The sequence below is a fragment of the Lissotriton vulgaris genome, chromosome 2_1, assembly GCF_964263255.1.
Source record: "Lissotriton vulgaris chromosome 2_1, aLisVul1.2, whole genome shotgun sequence".
In the NCBI taxonomy this organism is placed as follows: Eukaryota; Metazoa; Chordata; class Amphibia; order Caudata; family Salamandridae; genus Lissotriton; species Lissotriton vulgaris.
This window is the reverse complement of record NC_141687.1, coordinates 1284488896-1284515201: the sequence shown is the minus strand read 5'-3', so window position 1 is coordinate 1284515201 and position 26306 is coordinate 1284488896. Positions and strand designations below refer to the sequence as shown.

The following is a 26306-nucleotide window of genomic DNA, read 5'->3' as shown; positions in this document are numbered from 1 at the left end:
GGCCATGGACCGGGTGGTGACGCACGCCCAGTCTGGGACGCCCAACATCCCCAAGTGTTCTTTTCGCTCCACGGCTGCCCACGGGGAGCTTTCCAGGTCATTTCCGAGGAGGCAGTCCACGGGGGCGTCGTCTCGGACCGTTACCTTCAGCATGCCGGAGACCCCTCCCCACTCAAAGGGGACGCAGGCCATCCGACACAGACTCTCTGAGTTGTCGGCGGATCGTACAGGGCAGAGAATGTTCGGTAGATATTGTTCTGGGGTCACCAGATGACAGCGGACGGCTGTCACACTGGCCCCGGTGTCTCGAAGGGCTTCGGCCCGTTGTCCATTGATGCTCACCCATTGGCTGTACTTCTGGGTGTTAGCGGGTAGGGGGACCCGCGGGACCATGTCTCTTCCCCCTAAGCACGCGAGAGTCATGGCTGCTGGCTCCCACTCTTGATACTCTTGCTCGTCTGTTTCTTGTTCCTCGGAGATCTGTTCTTCCCCTAGTGCCGCGGCGGCCACCTGGCGGGGTCTTGGACTCTGATACTGCGGGCAGCTTGGGTCGTTTGCATAGTGGCCGACTCGTTGGCATCGGTGACATGTAACATTGGCTCTGTATCCCGGTCGCGCCGGGGTGCTGCCCCGGTTGGCCGGGGGGGTGGTGCTGGTAGTGGGGGCGGCCGGAGTGTTGTCTCTTCCTCGTCCTTGGCCCCCTCCTCCTCCTCTGGGTCGGGGGTGACCATTGTTGTTCCTGTTCTGCTCGTAGGACCCATTCCGGCCCACTCTGGTGATCTCCCACCGGTCAGCTTCGGCTGCGAGCTGCCGGGGATCGGTTAACTTGCTGTCGAGGAGGTGTTGGCGTAGTTCAATGAAGCAATTGTTGGACAGATGCTCCCATACCATCAGATTGAACAGCTGCTCGTAGGTCGTGACGTTGTTCCCTCTGATCCAGCCTTCGAAGGCTCTGCTAAAGTACGTTACATAGTCCACCCAAGTTGTACCTGGAATGCGTGTGCAGTCTCGGAACCGCTGACGGTACATCTCGGGCGTGAGGCCATAGCGGGTGAGGAGGGCCGCTTTCATATGGTCGTAGGAGGTCATCTGGTGGTCTGGGAGCTGTAACAGAGTATCGCGGCCCTCATTAAGGAATTTGCCCCATAGGCCGGCTCCCCAGTCGGCTCTATCGATCCGGTGCGCAGTCATCGCGATTTCATAGGCCTTAAACCATTGCTGGATGTCGTCTTCTCGAAAATATTCTCGGACCACATCCTTGGGGATGTGCACTTTTTTCTCCGTGGTCCCTGGGGTGGACGGTCGGTCAGGCACCCCTAACTCTTTATTCTGTTTGCGCAGGTTGATCTCGGCTAGGTTCCGCTCGTGCTCGTACGTTAGTCTTTTTTCCTCGAGCTCCCTTTGCCTCTGTTTCTCCTCTCTTTCTTCTCGGAGGCGAAGGTGCTCTAAGTTTATTTTTTGCTCGGCCAATTTGAGTTCTATGTCCATCTTGAGTCGGGCCATTTCGAGTTCGTGTAGTCGGGCTTTTTCTCTTTCTTGGATCTCGTCTTGCGAGAGACTGGTTCTTTGCCCCTCAGGGCCCGTGCTGGTATTTTTCGCGGTGCTTTGCTCAGGGGCTTCGACATCCCCGGTCTCTGCCCAAGATTCTAGGGCATGCTTGAAATCGTCCTTGGTACTTAGTCCGGTGGTAGCGATACCTAGTTCGATGCAGAACTGCTTTAGTTCACGATGGCTGTATTCCTCGAGTTTTTCCATTTGGAACTTCTCAGTTGATCCGCTCTCTTTAGTTGACATTGTTGTTCGTTGTGGGGTGAGCTACTCTCTGTACGTTATGCGGTGATTCGGATCGCGCCGCTGGCCACCAATGTTAGACGGACCGGGAGGGTCGGCCGAGATTACGGGGAGAGGTCTCCAGGGAGAGCCGTCTCCAACGACTGTACAGATAAGTAACTTCCCCCCCCACAGACGGACACCACACAAGATTGAAGGTTAACGAGACTTTATAGGCAATTCTTAGGTTACGTTGATATGATACAAGGAGGTCTGGACTCAGGGGTCCCCTCGGTTCTGATCTCTGGTTGAGGAAAAAGGGGTAGCGGGACAGTCTTAGTTGCCAATGAGTTAAATAGCTCTCAATCCTCGAGCTCGGTGTGTTTGCTGATCGGGCCGTGGAGGAGCCAAGCCGGTCCCGAGATGGACGAAGGATGATCGACGGGCCGTGGAGAAGCCAAGCAGGTCCCGGGATGGATGACGGATGGTCGACGGGCCGTGGAGAAGCCAAGCAGGTCCCGATGCAGATGACGGTTACAACGGTCCGCGGCCTCGCCAGCAGATCCGGACGACGATGAAGGATGAAGGTTACGACGGCTGTGGCAGCGCCAACAGGCAGGACGATGGTGCACAGGACAGAGCTACGGCAGCGCCAGTAGTCCGTCCAGGGTGAGTTCCTCTTTACGTCTCTCGACTCCAAGATACAACTGCCTTCCTGCTCTGGAGCTGCCCCAGTTATAGGGCTGGCGGGCTTTGATGTCCGGACCCTCGCACTTGGAGGTCGGGAGGTCCGGGATGAGGGAGTCCAGACACCCAGCGGGGGGGTGGAGCCAGCGCCCGGGGAGGCGATGGGCGAGCGGCACTGGCCGGGGGAGAGCCATCGACACCTCTTTCTCCCATTGACCTGCCAAGTAGCTCGCTCACCTCCTGGGTGGAGGGTGGTGCCGGAATGTCTGAGGCCGGGCTAGGCCCAGGGTTGAGGTCGATCGGGGGCCAGGCGGCCTCGTGATGAAGTGTCCAAGATGGCGGCCCAGGCTGAGCGCATGGGTCGGCAGTGGATCGGGCCCATGAGGTGATCATGTTCGAGGGCAGGTGTCCCTGAGGGGACGTAGGACGTACAATGGTGGTGTGTGGTGCTTGTATGACTGGGCTCGGGCCTGGTCGAGCCGGGGGAGAGCGGCCCGTCATGTGGCCTGTCCAACAGAGTCTTTGGTCAATTGCTTTGCGGGTGTTAGCTATTAATTCAGTTTCACCAGTGGCTTCCAAAAGTGCATTCACCTTGTCGATTTCAGTTAATAATGCTTCTCTATTTGAGTGGGCATATTTGATCAAAATCAGTAGCATGTTTCTGGATGATTGCAAATTATTCTCTGCCCATTCCTGAAGCATTTTAGGATCCGGGTTTTCATATGTGGGAACAATTATTACTCTCAAACCACGCGGAACACGGTTGGCTTCAAGATACTTTTCTAATGATTTCTTCTCCCACCACTTCGATAACTCACTACGAAGTAGTTTGTCCAATGTCTTTAGTAATTCCCTAGTGCTGGTATTGGTGTTCGTGGTACGATTTTTGTGAGTGGTTGAAGACGTTGCAGTAGGCAGGTTTTCGTAGAGAGCCTCCGCCGCCGTTTCCCTACTCCTAAGCGCGTCGTTGGAAAACATATTTGCATATAAAGTAAGCGGATATGAATGCGCCGCTAGACTGCTGTTAGGCTTAAATCAGTTCAAAGTTTTAGTTGGAGTCAAGCCCAAACCCGCTTCAGTTCAATGATGTAAAGGTAGTTCGCACGCTCGGTGCCTTACCGGATTCCGCCTCGTAATGCCGTTAGAAGTCCGCCGACCTCTCCAGCTCCTAAGCTCCTCTCCGGGTCCGGTCACCACTTGCACGAATAGATGAAATAAATCAGTCCATGAACTGCGGGGTTCACGGCAAACAGTACTTATTCAGTCCAACTGTAGAACGCCGAGGCGTTTTGGGTTGCAACAAACGCCGTGCCTCAAAGATTGGGCGGGTCCACGAAACCGTAAGCAAACCAATCCCGGTATTGAAGTAAAATGAAGGATCTATCTTCGAACCCCTATAGGCTATCAGTAAACAAACCATGGATAAGCTCTAATTAAGGGCTAAGATCTTGAAAATATTTACTGTGGTCTCAATAAGCTTCTCCTTGGGGCCATGCTCTTACTCTGAGCCAATGTAAATAGAAAGAAGCACTAGAATGGGAGCGAACTGCATTACACTGGTGAACGTAATTAAGATTGTCAAGCATCTGGTGGGCCTACAGGGAACAAACTCCTACTTTAATGCATTTTGCAGGTTTGATAACATTGATGCTTTATAAGGCCTTCACTTATTAGCTTCAACAGGTTTCAGTTGCTACTCTTCACTATGCTCCAAGGGACAGATTTATTAACATCTAACGCAACACAGCAACCAACGTTGCTGCGCTGCATTGCATAAAAGAGCATCATATCAAAAGGACGCTGAGGGTCCTTAGGAAGACATTGGACTATCTACCTGTGACTGCTAGGAAGACCATGGTCCATGCACTAATCACATCGAGGCTGGACTATGGAAACATCATATATTTAGGAGTCAATGCTAAATGTTTTCAGAGGCTGCAGCAGGTACAAAATGCAGCAGCCTGTCTGGTTCTAATGCTGCCAAAAAGAGCCGCTTCTAAGAGAGCACAGAGAACACTGCACTGGCTTCAGATTAGGGAACGTGTGGCGTTTAAAGCACTTTGTGTTGGTCACCGTATCCTACAAAGGAAAGGACCCACTTACCTTCACAATCTGCTCACGCCATACCAACCGACCTGTCAATTGAGATCTAGCGGGACAGGGAGGGTGTTGGCGCCTAAGTTCAGTTGAGTAAGAATGGGAGGACATTCCTTTTGTGTCCTGGCGGCTCAAAAATTTAACATTTCTCTGGAGCTCCGGCTGGAGAAGTCAGAGCTCAAGTTCCGCAAAGAGTTGAAAACATTCCTGTTCCCTAAAGACTAGGGCCATGCTCTGTTTGGTTATGTTCGAGTGGGCAGTATTAGCAGCTAAGTGGCTAAACGTGGCAGTCCATAGCGCGGGGACACACTAGTATAGTGTAACCAGGCTCTTTACAAGCTTATTAATAATAATAATAATATCTACTAAGATATTACTCTATCTGTACCTCCTGCGCTCGTGCCCTTTTAGCAACCCTGCACCATACATACACCCTTGCACCAACCTTAGTTGATCAAACCAGACCTCTAACAAGAGCCAATTCTCAAACACTAAAGCAGTAACCACAAAACGCAAATGTTGTAACTGAAAATAAAATCTGTAACTTAATAACTGAAAATCACAAGCTAAACTCAAAACTCAGGAAATTCCTATTAACTGCAAGCCAACAGCAAAACAATACTAGTAACCCACCTCTCAACACAACGCAGTAAATGAAAAGCACAACAAAACAAATGACAAAATGTCAGGACTGAAAAACACAAGCAACAGGCAGATAATACTTGTCCCTACCCGAGAAAGAGGAGAAAGGGTCACTATGCTTAGATCAACAGCTTCACTCTCTGATGATTCAGATGCAAAGCACTACACTGCAGTCTTTTCACAGCATTCAAAAACCTTGCCAACTCCCTCATGGCACCCGTGGACTCATTAGTTGCTTTACTGCACCCTCTGCCTACTCCTCTACTCAACACATGTTGTTGGACTCGCAGGAAGAACTTGGAGCCCACACAGCCCTGCACTTAAAAGAGCCTTAACCTCCCACACATGCTCTTCTAGATTTCTACTGTACAACAAAGCCACCACTGAAGCCCCATTATTTCTTCAATGCGATCAGAGGCCTGCACCTTTGTACCATCAACTCATTTGACCTTCTTTAGCATGTAGGAACCTTTACATTGCCCCAAAGTGGACTGTTTCATTCTTTTTACTGCTATTATAGTCCCTTACATCCTTTCTGCGGCACCACTGACTCTCTTCGCTGTCGCTACAAACCCATTTGGCCCTCTTCTGAAGTAATGGCTCCTCCAGAGCATCAGAAAGCTCCTCCAGCCCCTGCACTGACCCCACTCTAAAAACGTGCCCTGCAGCACTAGCACTGAACTCACGGTCTCTCACTTTACTGTACACAATAGTTTCTAATGCATCTACATGGCCTCCATGGGCCACTTCATGACACTGAATGGCATCTTTGCACTCCATCATTACAAAGAAGCGCTGTAAGTGCTTATCAGTTGTCAGTTTGCCGAGTCTGAAGGAACACAAGACTCAAGGTGAGTTCAAGTGTTTATTTTCAAATGAAAGAAGCTCTGGGGAGAGAGATAAAATGGTCAATCACTCCCACTGTGTCAGGCGCCTCACTCAGTCTCCTGATCCGTAAATCCCTCCCCAACTGCACAGCATCGAGAAGCGAGCCACAGAGCGCGAGCGAGGAGCCGTGTCGCGTGAACAGCTCTAGGCGGAAAACATTGCCCGGCTGCCACGCGCCACAGCACAGACCTTCTAAGGCAAATACAAAAAAATCTCTTCTCTTCTAAACATACGAGTTCCCTTCACCTTCACGGCAACTATCTTAGCTAAACAAACATGCCCGCCATACACAGATCAGAACACCCAACCTGATGTAACAAACTTTACCAACCCTCAAATACTTCCTCCCAGAAGATATTAAGCAGCGAACATCTTGAGCCACAGTTAATGCAGTAACCAGGGGGTCATGCGCCATCCATGCTCACCTGTGTCTATGATGGAGATCCGGTAAGTGCCTTCAGCCTCCTCCCCCCAGCACCTCACTGTAGAGAATGTCCAGTCAATGTAGCCTGAAGGATCCCTAGAAGGAGGTAGGAGGCAAACATTACTGATGGCTAGCTGATCCTAGGAACATTGGCAATCAGGATTCGGTTCTGGGTGAAAGATCTAGGTCACTGTAATGCAATTTTTGGACCATAGTGGCATGGCTTGGGATTAAGGAGACAAGCCCCAATTATTTTAGTGTTGATACTGCCCCATCTTAGTTCACTCCGGGTTCATGTGATTGTTTCCAATTACTATAAAGTTAATACAGCAGCAATTATGAGAAAATGCCCAAGAAGATTACCATAATCTTGTATTTTTAAATATGTGCAGGTTCGGATGTGTTTGTTTGCTAATAAATATGGCATAATTTGGTGAATCCACATGAAATTTTGCAGACATTAACCATATGTAATCTTCTGAGGGCATGGCACGTGTCCGTCAAAGCCATCGAGGAGCGGGTGCGGGGCTGGATAAAATCCTCAATGATGTAATTTAACGTCATGAGTGATGCAAAATGTAAGATCATAAGCAGTGCATAAGGAGGTGCAACTCTTGGTTAGTTTACTGAACCATAACTGGCAAATATCAGTGGTTTTTAGGTCGAGATCTGACAAGACTTTTAGTAAGGGGTTCAGAAAATGTGGCCTAGAGCTTGCGTGCACGTGTGCGCTCTTAGGAGAAGAGGCGCCATATGGCTTTTCTCTCTCTCATGGGTCACAGGCCCTGGCTGTTCTCTCCTCTCTCTGCATTCCATTCTCATTATCTCCAAAGTTGAAAACAACCCAGGCAGACCTTCTCCAGTCTGCTATTTCCCCTCTCGACCCCTCCGTTTGGACAGGGAGGAGGGAAACTGCTCCTATTTGCAAACCTCACCACTATTCATGCTTTGGAAGTTTGTCAATAGGGCATGAAGAGTGCATTTAGTTTCTTGAAAACAAGTGTCCCTGTCTCCCTTTCTACTCTGGGCTGCTCGCTCCTCTGGCCCCCACCTCTAGGCTTCAAAGTCAGAGTCTGCCAGCAGCTTCACTCTGCAGCTCTTCCCTCCTCCTCCTCCCCCCCACCCCCCATTTTCAGAGGGGAGGGGAAGGGAGGCTGGGTCCATTGCAAGCTTCTCAACCAGCAGCTTTAGGTGTCATAGAAGCGGCCACTTTACCCTTAATATGTAGTGCTTACCCCCTCTGCCCCTGCTCTGTCCTAACACTTATCATCAGGTTCAAAGGACACCGTGCTAACCCACCCGGCCCCCGCTCTCTTATAACACTGATCATCAGGTTCAAAGCTCGCCGTAGCACCCACCCTGCCCCCGCTCTGTCCTAACACTTATCGTTAGGTTCAAAGCTCGCCATGCTTACAGCCCTGCCCCTGCTCTGTCCTAACACTTATCGTTAGGTTCAAATCTCGCTGTGCTTACCCCCCTGCCCTCCGCTCTGTCCTAACACTTACCATCAGGTTCAAAGCTCGCTGTGCTTAACCCCTGCCCTGCCCCCCGCTCTGTCCTAACATTGATCATCAGTTTCAAAGCTCGCCGTGCTTACCCCCCTGCACCCTGCTCTGTCCTAACACTTATCATCAGGTTCAAATCACACCATGCTTACCCCTCTGCCCCCGCTCTGTCCTAACCCTTATCATCAGTTTCAAAGCTCGCCGTGCTTACCCCCCTGCCCCCGCTCTGTCCTAACACTTATCATCAGGTTCAAAGCTCACTGTGCTTACCCCCTGCCCCCGCTCTGTCCTAACACTTATCATCAGGTTCAAAGCTCGCTGTGCTTACCCCCTGTCGTACGCTCTGTCCTAACCCTTATCATCAGGTTCAAAGCTGGCCGTGCTTACCCCCCTGCCCCACGCACTGTCCTAACACTTATCCGGTTCACAGCTCGCCGTTATGCAGCACAATATCCTTGGTGCAACAACATCAGCTGTTGCTTGGCTCAACACTTATAAGGTCCCAAAAGCAAGACCTATTGGCTATGCCAATGCCCGTTATGTTTGGTTTGTAAACATAAGTGAACGTTAAATGTTTATAGTTCAGTGAATTTCAGAGTTTATTTTAAACACACTATGGTCTTATAAATGAATCATAACTTCACTTTAACCTCTGATTTTTTGGGGGGTGGGGGTAAATATTTTTTATGATTTTTCCCAAGAAAGCGTGAGGGATTCAGCTAAAGCTTCCTCTAAGCTACATCTAAAGAAGTTGAACATGCCTTGTCGTACCAGTGCCTAGAATATCCGTCGGCCCACAAAACCAACTGGAGCAGCTGTCCAGGAAAAACATCAGTGACACCCAGCAGGCAAGCTTAGCTGTCTCTGCTGTCCTATAGCAGAGAATAAGCAAGCTCAAGGAGCCTTGTTCATTGCTGCAAAGAGAATTCTTGTGTCCCACAATCCAGATGAAGCGCACGACAGCTCAAAGTACAGAGCAGTGTGTGTGTGATACCATTCTGGCATCAGCAATGCCAAGTGAAGGTACACAGCTGTGAGTATGAACCTATGTCTTGTGCTGCTTTTGGCCGGCTTAAATTTTCACTTCATGTACAGTTACTGTGTCTGTAGGGGAACATGCATTTTCTACTTTGTGCATTCATTTTTTACTGTCGCGCAGCCATACTGGGGCACCTGTAGTGACCACGATTCCTAGACCAGTAACTAATAGCTTTTGCATGGCAACACATCTGTTGATAGTTGTGAAGGCCTGTGTTGTGATGTCAATAGGGAGTTTCCTGCCCACTTGCCCTGTTGGGTGGCTGCAAAACAGAGTCAAATTACCCGGGAACTGTTCTGCTGTTTAAATGTATTCATGTAGTCTCATTCTGGCTGGGACTGTGAAGGTCAAAGAGGGACTATGTAGGCTTACCTTTCAAGCCTCATTATCATCATTGACTAAGTTGCAATCCTCATATGCAATGCTGTTTTTAATGTTTTCAATCTCAAATGTTACAACAGGAGTACTGTTTAAAAACATGTATTTCACCTTGGATTATAAGGGGACAATGAAATTACAGGGAACAGTTAAAAATGTAAGTAACATAACTTGCTCGCTTCAAAGTGCAAACTGACTCTGTCGTTCTAGATTTGTTAAAGTGGAATGTTAGTGCTTTTTTACCGGTCATTTACTGAAGGTCAAAATAATTTTTAGTCCTTTACATGCGAGAAAGTGAGTGTGAGGTTTTTATCACTTTTTTGTTGTTTGGCAAAGGTTTATTTTATTTTAAAACCTGTCATATTGAGAACAATGTAAATGTTAAGTTGGGAAATACACAGTTTGCAAGGTGGTTCTATTCTTTGTTCTAGGACTTCAAAGAAATAGTTCAATTGTAGGGAATTTTGTTATATGTTTATGTGTACAGACGTACCTCTATATTAAGTACTTAGGAAGAAAGGTTCAAATGCACTTTGCTGGGCAAATTTATGCATCAAAGTAAGTGTTTTGTCATATTGCAACAATGTGCGGCAAGTACCATGGTGCGAAGGACACTCAAGGTTAGATCCCACATTCACCGCTAATGTCATAATGCAAACTACAATATACTACAAAGTGTGGTGAAAGCAGGAGCCAGGGTCAGGGTGGCACACACATATGTAGTCATAGCTTATGCAGTTTGCAGTTATGGGGTACTTACGTGTCCATGCTACGGGCGGCTCCGATGAGAGAGGAGATGCCACTGGGACAGAAGAGTTTGATCTCCAAGTTGCCACGACGTGGATGAGTTATCGTTACTGTCACAGCCACATGCTCAAGGGTCTTAATGGCAGACTGTTCCAGATCGGCAGCTGTCACTAGGATCAGGTGAAAGAAAGAGGTTACTGATGCTATCCCAGGATCAACCACAGCTGGCCTACCAACAGCTGCCATTTCCAGGAACCATCCTCACTGTAACATGCACTCGCTACCCACACCAGTTGTCCACGCTAGCAATGAGGGTGCCTTCCAATAAGAGACTGCCTACCAACTGTTTCCATGCAAACAAGACCCACCCCAACATCCACGAGCATTAAAGGACATCTCCACCGGTTCCTTCCATGACATTCTCTCCAACTTGCATGACATTCTACCACATAAGCTTCAAGTATGCCCCACCCTCAAAATGACTCAACCCCTACAACAAAACCCAGACTTTCCAACAACTGACCAAGTCAACAGCAGTTCAAACGATTTTACCACCAAATAACCATGCCATCAATAACCGTACTTACCTGCCATAACAGCTGGTTGGTGTGCCTGTTTCCACGTTTGCTGGAAGACCAGCCTTGCACTGGCCAGACAGCCATGAATGTATCACATAGAACTACCAATGTGCCTGATAAGGTATGAATGTCACAAAGAGACTGATTTGCTCCAATATGAACTTTGGATTCTCTTTACTTGAAGTCACTAAACATTTCTAGGCTGCAAGTCCTAAATCTGCCACAACTTGTTCCCCTATGAGCAAAACACTTTGAATTTCCATGGGCTAAATCAGACTGTCCTGTGGGTACATTTTCACGTGACCACTTAACTCCTTCGACGCTCATGACGAGCTCAGCTCGTCATGAGGTACACCTCTTGTACACTGATGCCGAGCTGAGCTCGTCATGATTAGTAGGAATTCCAGATTTTCAGTACAGGGGGGGAAAACCATGAGCGTCGATGGTGTTAATGGATTGTGGGTGGCGTATTAATGGTTTGCTTTTATTAACCAAGCTCGAATAACACTGAGATTGCAGTGATTTGCAGATGAAAAGTCAAAGACTGAAAACCGTGTCCATGATGAGATGCAGTGAGGAGGCCAACCTATAGGCCTGTAGTGCTGAACCACGGCTCCCCCGGTCTCCTTGCCTTTACAGTGGTAGCTGAGGTCAAGCAGACAAGGCCAACTCAGGAGGTAGTGCAAAGTCTGGCCAATACTAGGTAAAATGTACCCACAATCAATACAGGTCAACTTTTAGATGCAGGCATTGGCCTTAAAAGCAACACTTCTTAAATTTACAAACGAAGGACTTGAAGAAACGGATAAAGAAGCATCAAGGCATTATAGCTCCCAAACAGAATAAACACACTGTAATCAAGATGGTTGCTACGCCATATTAAATTCACAAGTCCAAAAGTCATCTGAGACTTTGCAGAGTGTAGGACTCGCTCAGGTCCCAATGTTTGCAAACCACTAACTGATTAACTAACTAGCTGGTAACTACACTAACTGGTAGGCAGACAATGAGCCAATATTACAATACAGGGGTGCGGGGGTGGGGAAACAGTCACAAGAGGCGATAGTTCTGCATGATGCTGCACTGGCAGGACTGTAGCACTCCAAAGGAACGGTGGTTTGTAATGTGGCAGTGGGTTTTTACTGCTGTAATGGCAGTTTGTGCGTAACAATCAGAGTTCAAGTACTAAAAATGTTTACTTGTAGTTACTTTGGTTTCTATTGATAGAGCATATGTGGATTGTGGTTGCCGTCTGTAGGAGCCCAGGGCACAAGACAATAATTATCCGTCACTGTGGAGTTCTTCTGTGCTTGTATAGTCCCCAACATGCTCAGGCCAACAATGGATAAGGTTACACGGGTCTACGGTCAGGAAAGTTTTGTTTTCCAATATGGTCAGCTAAACTTGACAATCACAGCTGGGCCACAGCTTCACAAGGGTCAGAAGAGGCATCAATTGTCCCCAGAACTCTTGCAGCACAAGTGAGGGGTTTGGGTTTGAAGACACACCAGGCAGAGAAAGTGTATAGAGTTGGATAAAGTGATTATGCTCGCCAGGCACAATCACGACACAGGGCTGTTTATTTGCACTTGCTGTTGCGGCACTCAACATCATGCGTGATAATCTTCGGTGCTCCCGCTTGACTACTCATGGGTTGGGCTTATGTTGCCCTTTTGGTGTCGATGCTTCTACTTCTGCAACATACAGCTCTAGAGTTTATTATACACCATGAGCATTAATTTGCTAATCAGCGTACCATGAATTTGCCAGTATATGATAAAGGATTTATTTCCTGAGAATGTAGGAGTCTGCCAGCCTACGATTGAGTGAACTATAGGGCTGCAGCCTGTCTCTGGTGTTTTTTTAACAGGTCCACTCGCTTATTCTCCGACTGGCTTGGGCCGGGAAGCAGCCCCGGGTCGCGTGGGACATCCTCATTCGCCCCTATGAGGACGGCGGACTGAATGCCCCGGATCTCGAGCTTTATTACCGAGCTGCGCAGGGTGCACATACGTATCAATGGATACACGGCCCTGCTAATATCCCGCACATACGCATTGAATCAACCGTCGCTGCTCCGACCCCTCTGCCCGCGTTGTTATCCCAGCCGAGAGACCACCGGACAGGCTATCTAGATTCACTGAATGCCGTCACACACGCCTGGCATCACCTGTTAGACTCTCAGGCCTGTTCGCTTCTGTATGCTCCTAAGGCGCTCTTGTCTTGGTGCTCGTGGCTTGCCCCCTGTAGGGACAGGTGTGTGCTGTCTGCGCTGGAGGCTCTGGATATACATCATATGGGAGACTTATTCACGGAATGTAGAGTCCGCACTTGGGGGGAGTTTGAATCCGATGAAGTCACCCGCCCTCTCCTTCAACACTTTCCTTTTCACAGGGTTCGGCATGCGCTTAAGGATCTGCCGGGGGAGGACTTGTCAGAACCTCCGACGATTACGGCATATGATTTCATTGTCAATGCCAAAACCTCAACTAAGTTGATAACACACCTATACCGTATTACACTCACCGAAAGATTGACGGAATACACTAAGCCCCGGCTGGCGTGGCAGACTGATTTGGCCATCGAATTACCAGACGATACCTGGCGTTACTGCTGCGCCAATGTCAAGAAGGTATCGCTAAATGGTCGCCACTGTTTGCTGCATTTTAAGTTTTTAAATAGGGTTTATTACACCCCAGGGCGGCTGTTTAGGTATGGACTGCGCGAGAGCCCTAGCTGTGAGAGATGCGGGAGCGTATGGCTGATTTTTTGCACCTCTCCTGTTCCTGTCCGGGGATCTCTACCTTTTGGCGTACAGTTTATGGTGAAATGAACAGAATCACTGCTCTCTCTCTGGCCCCTACTCCTTTGCTAGCTGTTTTGGGATACTCTAAGACAATAGCGACAGAACACAGAAGGATTATTGACATGGCCTTTCTAGTCGCCAAGAGGTTCATTGCGCTCTCCTGGATGCGGGGCCCGGTGCCAACTCTAGCTCAGTGGTCTAGAGAGATGCTATATTGCTGCACGCAAACTGAGCTATGCAGTGACTTATTACCGCCTCATAGTAGACCTAAGAACTTTTGGCCCATTTACATGGAAAGTAGGACTAACGGAGATGCATCCCATACTCTTGAGAAGCCTCGGTGGCGGCGGAGGGGGGGTTGCAGGTGGACTCGCCCATTGATACAGAAGAGTAGGTATTTGCTGGGGGGGTGGGTCTCTGGACCGATTTCCTTTTCTCTATATGTCGTGTACTCTCTGAGAGCTCCTTCTGAGGGAGATGTAGATGAATGTGATGCTATTTTAAACCAGAATTGTGTATTGTTCACTCTGCCTTTTTATTTAACTAATGTCCTTTTTTTATTTTGTCTGTAATGTGTATACGATTGGAATGTAGTTGCCTACCACTGATCACGGTGCTAGCCCTCTGTCTTGTTTCCTTTGCTTTTTGTCTGTTTTTGAAATGCCAATAAATAAATGTAAAAAAAAAAACTATAGGGCTGCAGCCATGAAAAATAAATCTGATAGTACATGTTTATAAGCGATAATATTGTCACCTTATAAACCAGCATCAACTTGTGGCAAATTTCTTTTTACAATGAAACTATCAGTTTAGGAGTCAAGGCACAGCCCAAGTTACACATTTATAAAACATTTTGTGTATGTATAAACCATATTTTCCAGCACAGGAGGCAAAATTGTGTCCACTGACTTTGCCTGCGTATAGGTAAAACAGATTTCCCACACAGGAGCTAGAAAACCACGAACGAGCTCACAGAGCGAGGTCTAGGAGGAGAATAAGATCGCTCAGGGAACAGCTGTCAGGCTTCAATAGATCAGGGAGCACCACCGCTCCACAAGAATGTATGCACCAATGCTCACTTTTCATACATTTCCACTAGTTAGGGCTCGCCTAGCGTTGCAGCGCATGCGCTGCTCGCTCTGCGTGGCATATTGTAGTAGGGACAGATGTGGAAGTGCCATGGAAGCTCCACTCATATTTTTCATTGGCTGGCGTCATCGTCCATGGTAAATGCTGTCTTCTGATTAAATATGAGGCTTCTTAGCCCTTCCTTGTTACTGCCCTGTTTCCTTTTGGGACAACCCATAAGGACTGGATCTTTTACTTGCGGCAATACACTGTAAGCACTTTTACCGACCTCTCCCTGATGGATGGGGCGTCAGACTCTCTGCCGAGATCTGTGAGCGCCGGTGGGGGCTGGGTCTCGGCTCCCTCCCGTCCCACAGACAAATGGCTTTTACAAGGCCCTGGTGGGGCTACGGTCTTGGTTTTGCCTGATTTAGAACATTACTTTTGGATCACTGTTTTTGCCCTCAGTAGTCAGGGACTGGAGTCACCCAACGGTGCTACAGCCGAAGAGTAGGGGAGTGAGGCACAAGAGTAACCTCTCTCATTTAGCTCCTACAGTTAGCAACCCACCCCACCTCGCATGGCCTGCGCTGCATCTTCTGTGACGTCTGTGCCGGGGCCATGCAAGGACATCGAGCCGGAATTATTTATTTATTTTGTGATGGGAACTGCAGGATTCCCCTCTCTCCGCTGAGCCCGTTGTTTGGCCTGGCTCATTGTGCTGTAGCTTCCCTCACGCCGGTTCCAAGATGGTGTCGGGAAGCTGGCCCCGGTGTAGGAGAGCGTGCAGGCCGCCCCATCCACGTGTATGAGTGAGTGTGATCCCGGGTCCTCCCTTCCTCCTTAGTGTCTATTTGAGCTTGGCCCCCCTTTTGTGTCTGTGAACCGCCCCTCTTCTGTGTGCGAGTGCGCGAACCGCCCCTTACATCCCTCCTCCATGAGTGTGTGAGCTCTGGCCCCTTCCTCTCGGATCTTCAGTACTATGGGGCTAGCGTGATGGGTGAGAAGTGGGAGCCGAGCCCTCCATCTACCCCTGGCTGCTGCCAGTTTATGTCAGTACCAGCATTAGCCGGGCGTGACTGCTGAGAGTTTGAGGGTGCAGCCTTTGGAGGAAGGGAGACAGACACAGAAAGCGATGAGGCGGGCATCCTGGCTCAGCAAGTCCAGGGTTGTAGGTTGAATGCGGGAGAAGTGTGCTGTTTTGGGCAAAATAGTCAATAGAGTGAGCAACCCAGTAAACCTTTGGGGGCTTGGGTAAAACGTAATGGGATGGGTAAAGTTGCCTCCAAAGGAGTTTGTTTTGATATATCAATTAAATGACTTATGTAAATTAATTTACTGCAGGTAAAGTAGCCATTAGCCATTGGCCATATAGCGTAAAACACTCGACTAACCAGTGTATTCCAAGTCTTGTATACTTTTTGAAGTAATAGGTGATCAGATCATATGCGTATATACATTGGAGGTAATATGGTGTCTTAGATAATGTCTTCTTTCTGATTCCATAAATTCATTAGGAAAAGACTATATGCATTTATGTATATATGAGGAAACAGGTCACTGTAGACAATCTCATTTCGACTCTAAATCATCGTCCATTGCCTAGTATTGTTGTAGGCAGATATCATGATTCATCTTGTCAGTGAAATTCCCGAAACTGTGTTTATATAACTCACACACATGAGTGAATATACTTAAATGAATTGTGCCTTTTTGTAGGTCATCCTGTAAATTTTGTCCCTGTAATGTTTTTAGTACAGTGTATTTATGTTGTGAGAGACTTTTTAACACAGCTTTGTTGTTTATTGTTTGTAATAATGTAATGATGTGTATAGTGCATACAAGATTTTTGATTAAGTTTACATGTTTTAGTAAAAAATGTTTTATTTATTTTCAATAGGGAGTTACAATATTATAACTCTTCTGTCCCGATGATAGTCTTATAGAATTACTCAGACAAGACCGAAACGTCGACTTCCTGCTTGATCCAAAGGATAATTCAGTCATCTATTTTTGGATAGGCAGACAACAGGCTCTACAGAGATTTTGTGATTTATTTTCATACATTTGTCCTGTATTCCTGTGTATAAAAAATTTTTGTATTGTACTTTCCCGCTTTGATTTAAAATTTGATAAAATCTAACACTTTGCCTATACACATGTCTATTGGTTATTGTTTATGTTGAGTATTGTTACGTCTATTTAGTGTTGTTATATATGTATACATTTGATTTTTTAATCAACTTGGTTCAGGACAATTAAGTTACCTGCAGTAAATTAATTTACATAAGTCATTTAATTGATATATCAAAACAAACTCCTTTGGAGGCAACTTTACCCATCCCGTTTTGGGCAAAAGGCAAGTGGGATTTTTGGGTGCTTTTAAAAGGGAGACTTGACTTCAGTTTCCTGGAGTACTGGAGTTTGAGGAGTGCAATTTACAGGGAGTCGATTCTTGATGAAAGGTGCTTTGTTCATGGTTGAAGGAAGAGACTGGGGCGGGGGTAATAGGGTGCATTTGTGGGAATATTTATATGATAGATGTGTTGCTGTGGTGGAAAACCGTATTTTGGGTTGACATTTCTTTTAGAAAGACTTAGACACCCCCCTCCCCTGCCCCCAACTGATTACTTACTATTGTTTTATTAAAAAGTGCACACTTATGCAAAGGAAGCGGCAAACTGCATCTGAAATTCAAATGTCTGTTTTTTCCCCTCCCCGGGGGTTGCCAGCCAGCTCTTCCTGCAGGGTGCTGGAGGCTGGAACATGGCAGTTGCTGCTTGTTTGATTTGAAGGAAACTGCATCAGTTTAAGGATGTTCTCTCCAGGCTGGATTCTCACCGATCAGCCTGTGTACGTGCAAGTGGGGGTGGCTCAGCAGCCTGTGTATTCACCTTGAGTCAGCAATTACATGACCTAAGCCCACCCCTCGAAAAGCCAGCCCTCCTCCTTCACACAGCTCTGATTGCATACCTCATTGTACTTGTGTGGCGAGATTAATACGAGTGTTGTTTTTAACTTGGTAGAAAATGTAACAATTCAAGTCAGCAACCTTGTCGTCCATGATTCTTCTGCTTTACTGAAATCTTAATAGTTGGAATAGCAACGAATACACAGTGCTGAATTTTTGTATTTTACTTTACTAATAGCACTAAAGCACTCCCTCCCTCTCCCCCAATACATGTAAGCCGATTTGGCCACAATGAAGTCTTAGAACTCTGCTCCGACATGGCTCTGTTCCATTCTATTTTGAAGAACAACAAAGCAAGTATGCACTTTTCCCACAAGTGCTGAAGGTTTCATTCATTTTCTTAAGTGTAAGACGCAGAGGTGTGTTTCACTAAATGGTTTAAGTGTTAAAATGAGAGAATAAAGAACGAGTTCCCATACCTAGCATAGCGTGTTTGACTGTTTCAAGTCCTGTTCATTTTTTATATTGTGTGCACTGCATTTTGTACACTTGTGTTTATTAATCTTCAAGTGTTGAGTTTGCTGTACATGGTAACAAAACGTGATGGTATCAAGATTCAAATTATTTTGGCCCATTATCTTTTATCCTATGCACACTGTCAAACAGAGATCTCTTTACAGCCGGTTATCAATTGTTTTCTCACCAGTTGTATTCTGTGCTGGTCAGGGTTTGACAGATAGACACGTTGTGTATTGCCTAGTCAGGGAGCAAAGGTAATGTTGTATGTTGGGAACATTACTTTAAGGACTAAATGGTGCCAATTGGGTTAAGAAACGTTCACGATTTTCATTTACAATGCACTTGTGAGTATCTTGATAAATTTGCATTTAGACTTATTAGGCTTTTTAGTCTATAAATGAACTACAGGTTTGGAGCAGTGGCTTTTGTTGTGATTGGTTTTGTCTCTTTTGCCCGCTTCATAAGCTCTGTAAAATAGCTGATGGTGATCACCTACCTACATTTCTATATCATTTTGCTTTTGTTGGTGCCAGTCTTGTCGGTGGCTCGTTTGTTTCCCAGCTGTTTGGACTGTATAATGTTTCTGTGCCGCTGTCTATGTATGCCTTAACACAGGTGATCTTATGACAGGGCAAACATGCCACCGTTTACATGTATCCTAGATTGAGGTATATGTCCGGAGTGTCGCATACGTTATCAGGGGCAACTAGCAAACTTCTCATTTGTTCAGTTTATTCCTCAATCTTATCATTCCGCCAGAAAAAAAGCAGCATACTTGGGGAACAACTTGTATTATGAAGGAAAGAAATCCCCCTGCTGCGTGGGATTCAAGTTAACGCCCAGCACTGTTCACATGTAAATTGTTTTCCGACTCCCTAGCTGGAAAACCTGGTTAGTACAGAAGTGTCAGCTCTGCACTGAATATTTCTTGCAATGCAATAGGTCTCGTATTTACGCGAGTTTGAGTTATTGACATTGCAAATAATGCCTTTTATTTTTGTTTTAGTTTTTAAAACAAATAAAAGGCATCGTCATTTACAATGCCGATAGCTTACACTAGCATAAATGCGAGACCTATTGCATTGCAAATGCTTGTTTTTACTACTGAGGTGAAGTCTGTTGTACATTTCCTTTTAGGAAAGCGATCAAATAATGTGGCCTATGTCACAGTCGAAGTCTAGTGTTCTCAAAATTTGTAAACCTGTTAACATCATTGGGAAAAACAGAATGCATTGGAATGCCTCTTGTTGGCCTAAGGACCATTATTATTAATGGTGGCCACTGAGTGTCCTTTGGGGTCAAGGCGCACTGAGCGCACAGGGGAGGGACATAGGATTATTATCCACTTTATGTATCACCGCACAGTACAACATGAATGAACCGTGCTGCACAGCAAACTTTCCATCTAGCGCACAATGTGAGTTGAAACACCGCTCTACACGTGGACTTGAGAAAGTGAAAGATTAAGCCAGGAGAAGTGAAAAACTGAAGAGTGACTTCATGTAGCAGACATGAAGAGAGTGCAGTCTTGCATCCTTGGTGATGGCCTCAACCCCATGCCACTCCAATCTCTTTCATTCCTCTGCACTTTTTTCTAGCCTCCTCCCAGTGCCACCCACACCCCTGCCACGTCGGTGCCCTGCCCACCACTAACTTCACTGAACTTTAAGTGGTGACTCTGCACTTGTAACCTTTTCACATCGTCACAATCGCATTACCTCAACTTAAACCTACCAGTCAACAACTCCACGTGTACCTACCTGCCCTTCCAATCAAGCCCACCTGATCCCCCTCCCCACCACTTTATGTTCCTGTAACCCAGTTATGTATTCTCCCCTAGTGTGTGCACCTCGACTTGGATAACTATCGCACCCTACTCTTCCCCCAGTAGCTCTTACTCAGAGATGTGCTGTTTACAGAAAGAACTCCTATTTCAACTCAGAAGCCCTAACATTGCCTAAAATGGGAAGAAGCCCGACAGAGAGCGAGCCTGGCATATGTCCAGGGCTGGCAGCCAGAGGACTCGTGTACAGATGTTTCAGAGATCAGGCTGCCAGATTACAGGCATTTATTACAACGTTTAAGAGGGACTGTAAGAAAAACTGCGTGAAAAGTTGGGAGAAGGTGGATCCAGGTAAGAGGTACAGAGAGGTGAGAAAGATACAAAAAGAGATAGAGAGTGCTAGATGGGCACAGATGTAGAATGAGAAAGATGGTTAATCAGAAAGACAAGGGGAATGTGGCAAAAAAGGCATATAACTAGGTAGAGACAAACAAGAAGACCGTTAAAGAAAGGAGGAGTAGGACAAAAACACAAAGGGGTAGAGAGAGCGAGTGAAGTACAGAAAGAGATAAAGGGTGAGCTTAAGTGGTACCTATGGATAAAAGATAGTGAGAGGTGCGCCAGACAAAAAAATAAAGCGAGGATCTGGTAAATAGGTAGCAAGAAGTAAATCCAGAAGTAGGAAGAGAAGAGTGGTGGCAGAGAAACAGAGAATTAAGGTGCTACAACGAGGTGAGGAATAAGAGAGGGGTTAAGAGCTAGAGATGTGTGTAATACAGAAGGGGAAACATTTGGGAGAGAAATAGAAAGGGGATAAGGCACTACAGTGAGAGGTGAAGTGGTGCACAGATACAAGCTCTCAGAAAGCACAAGACACTACAGGGCAGGAGTGACTGGCTAGGATAGAGGGGTAGGTCAGAAATGAGGGACTAGGACATAAGTGGTGCCGCACGTCAGGCCTGAGGGACTTTTGAGCGGTGCCTCAGGTCAGGACTGAGGAACCAGGAAAGCAGGCAGGACAGAGGGTCTGGTGCAACAGGAACTGTTGAAGGTCAGAATAGCAGAGGTGCTGCAGGCCTGGAGCAACAGAAGGTGCTCTATTTAGGGCAGAGGGGCTGGGACAGCAAGGGTGCAGAAGATCATGGCCAAGATGTTCTAATAGTAATAATGCCCCACTCACCATTCCACAACAGTTCTAGGCTCTGCCCGATGCTGCGCTCCTCCATCAATGTGGGGCTGGTGTAGGAAGCCAGGTATGGAACAGACTCCCAGATCTAGGTAAGGAGGGCAGAGAGGGACATGAGAGGCGGCACTGTAGCTCGGTAGTACTACCTTTTACTGCCAACTTGCTACCCCACCCCACCCTCCCCCCTCACCTTACAAGGGCAGGAGAGCCTTCATACCCCCTTCTGTGTCAGCAAGGTCCCCTTACCAATATCGAAAACGCTAAACATAAAGATGGCCCCTCTCGTCCCCCCCCCACCGTTGCAACACTGCCCCACCTCCCAGTGCATGATCCCTTTTAACTTGGCAGTTGGTTCCTCTGTCAGCCAGACTCTCTCTTCCAGTTTCCATCGCATTAACATGATAGATGATTAACTCTTGCCTCCTTATCTTGACCGCACTGCGCCCTCTTCTGATGTCCAATTCCCCCATAACACTGTAGGTCACTCCATCAGTCCTACTGCCATGGTAGCATGGCCCCTCCAGTCCCTGATGCACCCTATCAGGTCACATGACCTTTTGTCCAGTTTTACATGCGAACATTGCCTCCCTCCAGTCTAAGAAGCCCTCTATCATGGAGGGCAAGTCACACAGCCTCCTACCTTGAAATCAATAACCAGACTTCACAACTACAGTCCTCTCCATCATGGTGGATGACCCCACCCTGAAGCCCCTCACCTTGGCTGCGTTGACCATCCTCCAAGCATTGAGCAAGCCAAAGCCATGCTGGTGGCTGTGGCTGAAGCCGGCTCCGTTCCGCTCCCATATTGCATGGCGGTCCTCATACTGAAAATGAGAAGGGACAGTTTAAGAAAGTGAGGGGCAATCCGGCCTATAAATAAGTGAATGAGTTAAGTTAGAGCGAGAGACAAAACAGGGAGCAAGTAAGGTCTGCAAGCAGACAAACGACATGGATGGGGAGTCTGAGTAGGTCAGAGGTCTGCTCTCAAAGAAACAACGAGCACAGTTGGAGACTTGAGGTCCGAGGTAAGAAATACCTTGATCTCGTCTGCAGATAAGGGAAGACGTGACAGCCTCGACAACCATAGGACTCGCACCTTCATAGTCACTGTCATCTCCTATTAGCATTCAACAGAATGAAAGAAACGTGTTGATCTATTTATAAACTCAAACTAAGGCAAACTCAAGGCAGGGTGATCTACGCCTGTGCGTGTCATTGTTTTTGCAATAAAGGTCTCAGACTGTGGAAAAACTTCTAAGCGGCCAAAAAAGTAACCACAGGCTTGAAGCACGGTGCGGTGTTAAATTGCATTGTAAATCTTTGGCCTGAAGTCTGTGATTGTTTAATGCCTGTTCAGTACACGGGAAGACACTATGGCATGGTAACGTTAGTAATAGCTGTGGATAGTCTGAGACCTGTCGAAAGGGGAGCAGCAGAGATCTGAGCATAGAAGGAATAAGACCAACAACTATCCGTTGCACGGATGGCAAGAGACCAACACATATCTGCAAAGACAAAGATGCCACCCTACCAATCTTTCTGTACTCAGACACAACAGTACCAAGCTCCGTGCATGAACACAGTTATATTTTTGTGGGCACACTGAAGGACTAGTGAACAGAGCAAATGCTAAGCAATTGTGACAGCCTAACCATCTCCTTTGTTAGCTCGGTCTGAAGAGTTTTAGCTCTGTGAAGTCAGAGCCCTTGTTGCACAGTCGAATATCAAGGAGGAAGGTTTGGAAAGTGCAAGACAGGTGACAAACAGCCATTACCACAGGGAGACGGGGGCTACGTAACAAACTTTCAAAGTGTGTCCTTCTCATATGCAGTTGTGGTACTGAAGTGGAAATAAGGGGATGTTTAAGGTGAAAGGGATATACATATTTCCCTTGTCTGTGTTTTAAGAGTATAGTCAATAACACCAAAAAAGAAACAGCCCGGAACGGTTTTTAGTGCAGTCGAATAACGGACTAGCCGTCATTCTTCATAGCACAGCCACATAAGACAAACCACAAGTACTGAAAGTGTACCATGTAGCATAATTTTTCCAAAAGATGTGCTCAGTGCAGTAACTGAGCAAACAGTAGTTATTTATTATTTGCTCTGCTCTGCTAATAAGCGCCAGCACCATGCCAATAAAACTCCACCAGCCTCGCCCATAATTGTTTGCAATGTTGCATTAAAGGCAAAGTAGCCCTGGTCAGAAATGCTATGAACATCTGATGTTGTCTTCCAATTTAATCCAAGGTTTTTCATATGAGACAATCATCAAGTGCCAGAACCCTCGTAAGGTAGGAATTGACTGGAATAAGCAGTTGTGCATACCTTCGTAGTAGGTCAGACAGGAATGAATACGTTTACAGTACAAATGCACCCATTTTAGGTCAAAGATCTTAAGAGTGTTTTAGGCTTAACAAATATGTTGATCTTGGCAGGATTATGCATTTCATCCACACAACAGCAGCGATCAAGAGAAATAAGTGCATCCATGCACATCTCATGTGTAGTTATTAGAACAAATCTCAGCTCTTCTCCCAATGCATTGGACTTTATCTGGTCATCTGGCCTCCCTGAAATGAGCCTATGCAGGTGATCCAGCCTCAATGCAATCTTCTCAGTCAAACTGCAGCTGACCCAGCCTGACTGCATGTCCTCAAGATCTTCTTAGGTGACTGTTGCCAGCCCTATCCCATGTTGTGGGTCCCTTACTCGCTGTAATACTGGATTCAAGATAGCTTGGCTCGATGAAGGGTGATACCCCGAAACTAGTCCTAGGATGCTTGTTTTCGGTCCAGGGAGGACCTGGCCTAGCAGTTCGGGCTGGACTGTTCCCATGAAGAGCAGGGTCAAGAGCAAAACAATGGATTTAACCCTGATCTCTTGACAGGGATGAGTGTTTGAAAAGTTTCAACACTCTGTCCATCTTCTAGATGTATTTTCTATGTTCGCCCTAAGTGGCTACGGGGATGCCCATCTCGTGGGTCCCCTTGCTTGCTGTGCAACTGGATTCAAGCTAGTTTGGCTGATGAGGGGTAAAAGCCTGAAACAGGTCCCAGGATGCTTGTTTCCGGTCCAGGGAGGTCCTGGCCAGGCAGTTCGGACTGGACTGTTAAGTCAAGTTAAGTCAAAGATTTATATAGCGCACTACATACCCGTAGGGTCTCAAGGCGCTTGAAGAGGGTGGGGAATTACTTGTCGAATATCCAAGTTTTAAGTTGCTTTCTGAATGCTAGGTGGTTCTGAGTGAGACGAAGGTGAGTGGGGAGTGAGTTCCAGGTTATAGCTGCGAGGTAGGAGAAGGATCTACCTCCCATGGTGGTTTTGTTGATGCGAGGTACGGTAGCAAGGGCTTGGTTGGGTCCATTAGGAGAAGGGTCAAGACTGACATGCATATGGCTGGGTCCAAACTGGGGTGGCATGGTGAGCAAAAGAAAGATGGTTTAACCCAGATCTCTTGCCTAGGGGTGAGGGTTTGAAAAGTTTCAGCACTCGTCCATCAACTTTTTGTGTTTCCTACCCAGTTGCAAGGCTTAGTATGGCTCTAGAACAGAAAGAGCTTAAAACCTAAAGGTGGGCATCTCTTCCATTATTCACTTGTTCAAAAGGCAGATGGGGGTGCTGGACATACTCCTGGAATTCCTGTCACCTCAACAGGCTCTTTGTGACACTAATCACCAAGACACAGAGGCTTTCTGAGAATGATGGATTGTCATTGGGTTTACTTGGTACCTTTACTGAGGCACATTCACAGCCAACTCCAGCGTCAAGGGAACTTGAAATGTCTTGTGTCACTCAAAGTTCCCTTAGAGAAAGAGGTCAATGAACTTGAAGCATTTAAATATGTTTGAAATGTAGTAAGTGTCCACCTGGTACAGGTAAGAGTGAAAAACTTACAATGACCTAGTTTGCGATTCATTTTCTGGTCTGACATATGGATCAGTTGTGGCAGGTTTAAATGAGGAGCAAGGCACAGGTATACTGGAGAGTAACAGTGATACTGCAGCAAGGTACGCTGAGCCGAATGCCGAGGTAGACCAGAGATACCCAGAGAAGCACCGGGTCCCAGGAGGGGGCCCGGGGGACGACGGCCGATGCCAGCGCGGGGCTCCCGGGAGGAGAGGGAAGCCCCGCGCCTAAAGTGTCCCTGCCGGTGTACGGGGCCTCTGCTAGTGAGGAGAGAGCCCAGTGGACCCCCGGCATCAGGGAGCAAGCCCCGGGTCCCAGGAGGGGGCCCGGGTGAACACACCTGGCGGCGAGGCCGCCGACTGCAGCGCGGGGCTCCCAGGAGCCCAGGGGAGCCCCGCCGGAGAAGCGCTGCCACACCACGGGAGGAAGAGACCCCGCCCACACAACAGCCCGGAGTGGCGAGCCGGGGACGATGTTGCGGCACTCTTCGGTCGGGCAGAGGGACAGCTGCGGATTCCCAGAGGTGCGTGAGAGGAGAGATGCAGGCCCGGGTTTGAGCCGCTACTTGCAAGTAAGCGCTGCACCGTGTGTGGATTTTGGCCTGCATCCTAGAGCGAGCAAATTGCCGGAGTCCGTGAGCTATGTCCTGCCTGAGCTTAAGATGGCGGCTCGGCTGTGACTGTCCCTGCAGGAGAATTACCGCCTCCATTTGCCGTCCTCCAGACACTACACGAGCCGGTGGGGAGCGAGGCTCTGAGACAAACGTTGTGCCCCGTCTCCCACCCTGGATATCTTGTTGGCCGCGATCGCACAACCGCGAAGCTTACTCTACTACACAGCAGAACTGGCGCTATTAAGAACGTGGCGGATCAGGCGACTGTATATGGCGGGACCAGGCTGGTAGGTGCTGCCGCGCATGAACCAACAAACTGCTCCCCAGGACAACGCAGCGCAGGCACCGCTCCTCTCTTGCACTGGGCGCTTTGATAACCTTTACTGTGGTGACATCTGCATGATCAGGCCTGGCCTGGGAGCCACACCTTTCATTTCTCTCAGCATTGTCTCCCGCTTTGAACTGCTACGTTGTGACTCTAGCACTCCCAGGGTCATGGGTGAGGAGGGGGGACCTTTCTCCCACCCGGTAGCGAAGTCAGCACAATGAGAAGCCTGGATTTGGTACCGGAGGGCTCTAAGAGCGACACACGAGACCCACGCAATGTCTGACAATAGGATAGCAGCTAGCACATACACGCGATAAAGTGGGGGTGGCTCTCCCCCACCTCTGCACCCTTGCACAGCCGAAGTAATCAAGGAGGCTATTTCACGGCCGGTTCCTGAGCTACACAACACACCACTTCAGGGTTTACCTC

At 47.6% G+C, this 26306-nt stretch overlaps 1 protein-coding gene across 6 annotated transcripts in view; it reads right to left on the bottom strand.

Annotated features, from left to right (window-relative positions):
- Positions 1-26306, bottom strand: part of PCSK7 (proprotein convertase subtilisin/kexin type 7) — a 305529-nt gene that overhangs the window by 95418 nt on the left and 183805 nt on the right. For all 6 annotated transcript variants that reach the window (XM_086957038.1, XM_086957041.1, XM_086957037.1 and 3 more), the window contains 4 exons: positions 21745-21852; positions 21023-21116; positions 10191-10347; positions 6510-6604 (listed from right to left, as the gene is read on the bottom strand). In XM_086957038.1, coding sequence (XP_086813164.1) covers positions 6510-6604; positions 10191-10347; positions 21023-21116; positions 21745-21852 — 454 coding nt within the window. The remainder of the gene's footprint in view (positions 1-6509; positions 6605-10190; positions 10348-21022; positions 21117-21744; positions 21853-26306) is intronic.